The sequence below is a fragment of the Wolffia australiana genome, chromosome 7 (assembly GCF_029677425.1).
Source record: "Wolffia australiana isolate 7733 chromosome 7, ASM2967742v1".
NCBI classification, from domain to species: domain Eukaryota; kingdom Viridiplantae; phylum Streptophyta; class Magnoliopsida; order Alismatales; family Araceae; genus Wolffia; species Wolffia australiana.
This window is the reverse complement of record NC_135841.1, coordinates 19,214,707-19,222,823: the sequence shown is the minus strand read 5'-3', so window position 1 is coordinate 19,222,823 and position 8,117 is coordinate 19,214,707. Positions and strand designations below refer to the sequence as shown.

General features: G+C 36.8%; 1 protein-coding gene across 1 annotated transcript; it reads right to left on the bottom strand.

Annotated features, from left to right (window-relative positions):
- Nucleotides 1–231: 231 nt before the first annotated feature.
- LOC144705805 (borneol dehydrogenase, mitochondrial-like) lies at nt 232–1,501 on the bottom strand. The gene is made up of 2 exons (XM_078578630.1): nt 1,343–1,501; nt 232–1,190 (listed from the first exon to the last, which is right to left on the bottom strand). The coding sequence occupies exons 1-2, from the start codon at nt 1,378–1,380 to the stop codon at nt 398–400; spliced, it is 831 nt and encodes a 276-aa protein (XP_078434756.1). The 5' UTR covers nt 1,381–1,501; the 3' UTR covers nt 232–397.
- Nucleotides 1,502–8,117: the final 6,616 nt, after the last annotated feature.

The window sequence follows — 8,117 nt, the reverse complement described above, 5'->3', positions numbered from 1 at the left end:
ATTTTAAATCTGAATTATTCACAAATTGATCCGAGCATATAGTTCAATTAACAAGAATACGCATTCAAAAATCCACTCGGTATATGCGTTGACCCTATTTCTGGCGTCCAATGTAAATGCGTATAAATTTCAAAATCTTATTCCATCCTCTACGTGTATTCATCTAATTGACGGCTCTTTAAGGTCCATCGGGGAGACTTAAATGTAACGAGAACGTCGCCCGCCAGTGAATTTGCAGAAACAAACAACAGGCAAACGTTCTTTATTTGAATATCCAAGTCGGATGCTTGAAGGCTCGCAGTAAAACTGCTAATCCCTCAAGCTACATCCGATCCGGTAATTGACGACAAACTATGTCACCGATTGGAGCAGAAATTCAACGAACAAGAGGGATGAATCAGCCTGAAGGATACAGAAGTTCTCCCAAGGAAGGATTGGTGATCGTGTAACCCCCATCCACCACAAGATTATGCCCGTTGACATATCTGGACTCGTCGCTGGCAAGATAGAGCGCGGCATGGGAAATATCTTCGGCCTTCAACGGCGAGACTTTCAGCACTGAACTCTTCTCCACGGCATTCTCCACTACCTTAGCGTCAACCCCCAGGCTGTCGCAGGACAAAGGCGAAGCAAGAAGATGAGGAGAAATGCAGTTCACTCTCACACCATGCCGACCAAGATCCACGGCGGCGTCCTTTGTCAGACCCACCACAGCATGCTTCGATGCCGTGTAAGGGGAAACCGTTAACCCCCCAGAGATAGAACCTACGCTGGCGGTGTTTATGATACTCCCACTCCCCGTCGCCGCCATGGCTCGTCCGGCATGCTTGATCCCCATTAAAACGCCGATAACGTTCACTGCTAACTGTCTCTCCGCGTCTGATTTACCGATTTCGGTGATGGGCTTGAAAGGGATGACAATTCCGGCGTTGTTGAACATGATGTCGAGTCGGGAATTAGACTTAACGGCGGTCTCTACAGCCGCCTGGACGTCGTCCTCGACTGTCACGTTGCAATGGATAAACGACGCGACTCCTCCTTGATCGACGATTTCTCTGCAGACTTGTTGGCCCTTCTCGTTCTGGATGTCGGCTACGACGACCTTGGCGCCATGGCGGGCGAAAAGCTTGGCGGTGCTCTCGCCGATCCCGCTGGCTCCTCCTGTGATAAGGGCTACCTTTCCTTCCAGACTGCAACGAGAACAACGACGGGAGGGTTATTCAAACTGTTGAAAAATAGAGCTTTAATTTACTATTCTATAGCTACATAGTTTAGAACGAAAGAAGTTAAGCGTAATAGAGAGATTAAAAAGAAACAAGTTTGATTATGGTGAGCGCCATACCGTCTCGCCAAGGAGAAGAGAACAGACGAAGTCGTCATGGGGGATTTGAGAGGATAAGGAAGGCGCGCAGAGAGCTGCTTGTACCCAGTTAGTTTTGTTGCGCCTTCTTGTATAGAGAGAATTAGCACATGTTATAAAGATGGTTCTTCGTCATTTTTCGCGTCGGTTGAAAGAGACATCTTAAATGCAAGCATTGAGTCGGAAGATTAAATGCAAGCATTGAGTCGGAAGCATTGGCTCGGTATATTATTATAATTGAGACGATAAGGCGCCAACTTTTCTGTGGTCGGAAAGCCGCATGAGGGGTGGTAAGATGCTTGTATCTGGATCTAGTGTTCGCCCGTGATGCTGGTATCGGGACGGATGTTAAACCGTATACCGGAAATGAATTTTTTGGTATCCGTTTCTTCCAATATCTGGATACCGGATATCGGTTGCTGCAGTGCCGATATCCGATACCGGCTTCTGTCTCCGTCTCAGGGGGACAGATGACGGTACCGGATATCGGATGCAGATATCCGCATCGAATTATTTATCTCTTTCACTCACTCTCTCTCTCTCTCTCTCTCTCTCTCTCTCTCTCTCTCTCTCTCTCTCTCTCTCTCTCTCTCTCTCTCTCTCTCTCTCTCTCTCTCTCTCTCTCTCTCTCTCTCTCTCTCTCTCTCTCTCTCCCTCTCTCTCTCTCTCTCTCTCTCTCTCTCTCTCTCTCTCTCTCTCTCTCTCTCTCTCTCTCTCTCTCTCTCTCTCTCTCTCTCTCTCTCTCTCTCTCTCTCTAGCTTTTCATCCCTCGCTCTCTAAAAATATGAGAAGCACATGAAACCATGTTTCTCTCTCCTGAAATTATGGTCGGCTGACATTTCATATTTCGCACGGGTGATGTTGCCAAGGGGGCACCAGAAGATATTATTATTTAGTTTACAACTAAGTTATTATATACAAGTTACTTTTTTTTATTTGTTCCATATGGGATGAAGGGATTCTGGTTTTGTGTTAAACTCGGAATCCCTTTATCCCATATGGAAAGATAGAAAAAATTTTGTTACTATTTATTCGAATGCGTACAGTAATAATTATAATAATATACACATATAACGTTCTTAAAATAAGGATTATAGGCATAGCTATTATTTTAATATTTAATATATATCGACCTCTTTTAATATATACTAATAAAAGTTTCTAAAATCTCCCATGTGGGATAACTGGATCCAGAGTTTACGTTAACTTTGAATCCTGTTATCCCATATGGAAGAAAAAAATAAAAATGCACACTATATAATAACGGGCATTGAATGCATATCAAAATCTACTAACGTGATTTAAACTAACTAATATAATATTTGTGGATGATTATTTTATCGGTCGGTATCGGATATCGGATATCGGTTATCCGATATCTGGATATCAGTTTTCCGATATCCAGTATCCGATATCGTCTTTGTCCTCACCCCCCGATATCCCGTACCGATATCCGTCTAACCCCTGATCGACGGATATCGCCCGATATCCGATATCCGGAATCGTCCCATTTTTTTCCGAATATCGGATATCGGTTGTCCGATACCAGATATCGGACGGATATCGGGATGGCGAACACTATCTGGATCTTGTAGGAAATATCAAGATATGATGAACGAATAACACCTCTTATTTTTCCCTCTTCAAGGGCCGCACACTTTCTCTTTGCTTCTTCAGTGCTTTGGTCAAATTGATCATCTTTATTGATATGTTACTAGAGTAACTCTCGATAATCTGGCATCACATGGAAGTAAGGAGGCATCCGGGCGCATGAATTGTATTATCCATGTGTAGGGTTTGACGATCCTGGTCCGGTCCGGTTTTATGGCATGGACCTAAATCTTACCTAAAGTTTGGTCCACTTCCGGTCCAGTCTTTCTTCGGTCCCGGTTTGGTCCGGTCCAACGGGTCCCCGGTCCAAAATGTCAAACTCTACCCATGTGTGCATTGAGGAAAGAAATAGCACAGATGGGCATAAAATGTGGTAATTTGCGGACAAACAGGTAGACAAGGATAAAGACATAAAGGTACAGACTGATCTTGGAGCTCCAAACAAGTTGGGTGTAGACATTCATCATGCCCAACTTGGACACAAGCTTCTGGATTTGAGTCCTGGATAGGCCTTTGGGTGAAAGATATCTGTTGCTTGACCAGATGATACCACAAATATTGATCGGTTGGTCCCTTCATCGATCTTGTCCGCAATGATGTGACAACCTATGTCTGTATTTGTGTTCCCTTGTTCCTGCTGGACTGGATAATGGGCAATACCAATTGTTGATATTGTATCAGAATAAAACTTATTGATATTTTAACTTAATTTTATATTTTTATTTCTTTTTATTAATTTTCTTCGATTAACTTTTGAGGATTTTGCATGAAAGATATATATATATATATATATATAGAGAGAGAGAGAGAGAGAGAAGATGAATTCAGGTGGGGATATGGAGGGGGAGGAAGCAAGAGGGAAGGCTGAGGAGAAAGTGAGGGAGAGGGGAAGAGAGAGGGAGTTGGAGTGAGAGGAGGAGGGAAGGAGACGAAAGAGGGGGGGATAGTAAGGGATAGGAGGAAGGGGAATGGGGATAATTAATTTATTATTTTTTTTATTCCTTTTTTTGTTTTATTTAATAATTTATTTATTTATTAGAAATAATTATTTACTTTTTGTTTTCTTCTCTTATGGAATTAGTCCAACTATACATTCATGTTTGTATTATATCTATAGCGATAGATTTTCATATATTTTTAATATCATTATTTAATTATTTTAAGATTTGTGTTAATTAGTCGTTAATATAAAATTGATCTGCAAATAGACTTAGGTTTGATTTCTCAAATCTGTCATTTTGAATTGAGAAGACAATCATGATGTCAAGTCTAGACAGTGTGACATAATAGCAAGTGTAATTTGGCATTCTCACCCTGCAATATAGATGTCTGTGAATCCTGAGGGAAATTATGTCAGTAGTTTAATAAAGTTGGTTCAAATTAGTATATTTGAAATCTTTGCCACCAATAGAACCCGATTACAAAAATTTGTCTAACACGAAGTATAGATATATCACAAGTATCATTAGAGATCATTATCAAGGGTTTTATCGTAAGTCACAATAATAATATGAAGGCATTTTTTAGACAATAACTATTTCTTTCTAAAATTTTAAATAAATACAAACCTAGAAATCAAATTTAAGGGGTAACAACATTAATTAAGAGAATGAACATTATTTTAATACATAAGGTTCAACAAATTTTCAAGGAGCCATGTTGGTTTATACCACTTCAGAAAGATGTGGCATTTGAAACCCTAACAGGCATGTATATTTACAATAAATAAGATTCATGATGACAGAAAATAGTTAGAGATGCCTTAGGAAAAAGGCATGACGAAATAAAATTAAAGATTACATCAAAGGTTAGCTTTATTTACTATGTGTCACTTATGATGGGCAGTTGATACCCAACAAAAAACTTTTCTTGATTACAAATTCTTGGATCTAGAGCTTTGGGTGATCACTTAAAATCAAAAAAAAATATTTATAAACCATAGATAAAATCTCATCCTTTACTTTTACCCTCTTAGAGTTTCTTCAAGTCTTTCACAATTGATGAAATGATGGATAGCCTTTTGATCTTTTTCACTCCTTGAAGATTAATTTGATCTTCCTATATTAATACATGTTTTATATGTACTCACAAAATCCTATACCTTAGGAACTCAATAACATTTTGTTAGCCTACATTACTAATTAACTATATCGACATTTAGATTAATTAAGCAGGACTGATTTAACACAATCAATAGGTTGATTTTCCGGCTTGTGTTGTGTAGAGCTACACTTCATGTTTTAGAGGATACATGGTATTACCTAAAACCTCTCGTGAAACCTTACTATGAATGGTTATCGTATATGTGTCATCCATAGGAAACTCCAAAACAAGGTGCTTATTAAAGAATTCAATTCTTATCAGTCACTAGTCAAACCCTAATCTATCATTTAGTCAGTAATTATGTGTAATGGGGATTATTAAAGAATGCCTTCTCCAATATCCCTACAACCTTGTTCATGGATTTAATGTAACTATCACTTTGATATTTCTGGAATTTTGGGAATTAAAAGAGCTTGCTTCAGCTTTTTTCATTACATCTAAAACTATTCGCCACAGAAAATAAAGTAGATAAAAATCCCAATGGAATGACATCATTCAGACCATAATCAAAATTTAAAATTCTTAGAGTGAGTATGTTATAAGAAATTTTAATGAATGGATCAGTTTAAGCTTCAGATTTATCCCTGTTCAGAGCTTGAGAATAACTTGAGTAACTCAGGATTTATCCCTGTTCAGGGGCCTTTAACTTTGCAAAAGAGATTGGGCTCACACTAGTTTATAAATTTATCAAATATTGTGTTAAAAAAAATTATTTTTCACTAATAAATAGTACGTGGCCATAAAGCCAGTCACACTTCCATATTATTTTTAAGGAAATTAAAATAAATATTTATTGCTTATTATTCGTCATATAATGTTAATAATGTAGAGCATGAATACATCAAATGACTTAGAAAATTATGATAACATCATAATAAAGTGATGACTAGTCTTTAAGTATGTACTCCAAATATTTCCATTCAATGGATACACAAGATGTATGTGGACCTGTCTGCGTGGAACAATACTACCAGATCCTACTTACATGATTAATATGGCTAATCCCATGGCCATTAGTGTAAAGATATAAATAACAGATGGTGAGTCTTATTAAGATAAATGATTCACTGAAGTAATTTGTATCTTAAATAAATCTTATAATTGTATTATACCTAAAGTTCAATTAGGTGGTTCACTTCACGATCGTATGAATGGTATGTTTAATTGAGATCACACTGATGTCTCATGCACAGACGGCTATATTTTGACTATTCATTATAAATCCCTAATCATGGGATTCAAATTATTATTATTTTAGATATATAAAAAAGGTGATTGAGTGGTCAAGATGGGATCATCAGCCCCTATAATAAGAGGAGATCACTGGAGGAAGAAGATACATTAAATCCATGGCTAGGTTAGTGAAGATTTTTGAGAAAATCATCTCCTTTACACATTAGTACTTGCTGTCAGGTATTGAAACGTAAGTATAACCTCAGTCTTTAGGAATTCTTGTGTGGATGATAGAATGCACGTATATGTTAACTAATGATGATAAAGTTTTCTGAACATATTGATTGGCTTATATCATTCTTTGAGTAATTAATCAATATCCCAACACACTTAGGATTAAGGATGGTCAATAAATGTTAGAGGGCCATTAAAGTTAGTAACTAGAATTTTACATATTAACTGTACAAGATTTATATGGACATTGGTGGATATACTTAAATCAGAAGTATTTTTATAAAGGCTGTTTATTAAGGAACACACTATAGGTTTCCATGACGGCTAGCTTTTGACAGTCCTCTTTGTTGTCTCTCCTTTTGATAATTCCTATCCTTATATTGATACCTGATGGTGGGAAGATCACTTATCTTCTTCAAGGAGAATTCAAGAAGTTCAATTGTAGATCCATCCTTCTAGAAATTGCGGTTACACGTTTAGAGGATGAACATAAGAAAAAGCTGAAGTTGGTCTTCATGGGTGATGAACAAGAAACTGGGGTGAGTTCTGTTTTTTAAGATTTGTGATTTATGAAAAAAAATGAGACCCATAATACACATATCACTATTCTTTAATTGTGTATTATAGTTATTCCTATTTGATGGATACTCGAGAAGGACATCAAACTATGTTGATAGAATAATACTGTCTAATCTGACTTACAATAAGAATTTTTGGTTTTGTGCTCATTAGTGTAGATGCGCTAAGTAAAGTTGGTGGGTGTTATTTCATAAAAGAGTTTAATGTATTGATCCATACAAATCCCCAAATGGTATTAAACCTAAATGCCAATCACATTGATTCATATGATGATCATAAAAGTACTTCCTAAGACATGAGACACAAAATACATTTTGGTAATGGAAGGATTTTTTTGACTAAGACCTAAGATTATATAATCATAGGATTCAAACATGTCTTAACTCAGATATAGCAAGTAATACATGAAGGTGAGTTAGTGGTCAAGATGAGATCTTCCAACCTATGCATAGCAGAGTATCTAATCAAAAAGGAAGATGCATTAAATCTCTGGCCACGATAGTGAAGATATTAGAGAAGGCATTCTCCAATGTTCCCATTATACATCAATACTAACCAATGACATGTTAGGATATGATGACTAACCATATTCTAAGTCATTTGATAGTCTTGTGCAAACAAAGGATAATATATATGGTGAACTATGATGGTATAGGTTCCATGAGAGAGTTAAAATACTAGTTTGTATATTGTATATTCTATAGCATGGGGTATAGTTTAGCACTTTGAGGGCTATAAACTTGGCATATTGGAGATTGATCCTTGATTAATTAATATTTATGTCAATATATTAAAGTGATAAGATTTTCCAGTAAATGGTATCAAGACATTTTATAAGTTATTAACTAGATTGATATATGATCCCATGAGGTCACAGAGACAAGATTTATCAATTTAGTGGATATACTTAATATAAAAGTAGTTATATGAAATTTATAAGATAACTATATGAGAGGGGACACAAAGTTTAGGTGCCTTTACTCAACACTCATCCCTCTAAGTTTCTAGATGGTATGGAGATTTGGCAGATAATCAAGAAGATTAGGAGAGCAAAAAC

Coding starts and splice junctions, on each gene's coding strand:
- LOC144705805 (XM_078578630.1), bottom strand. CDS start 1,380: ATGACGACTTCGTCTGTTCTCTTCTCCTTGGCGAGACG. Junction 1,191..1,342: donor CTCTTCTCCTTGGCGAGACG/GTATGGCGCTCA, acceptor TTCTCGTTGCAG/TCTGGAAGGAAAGGTAGCCC.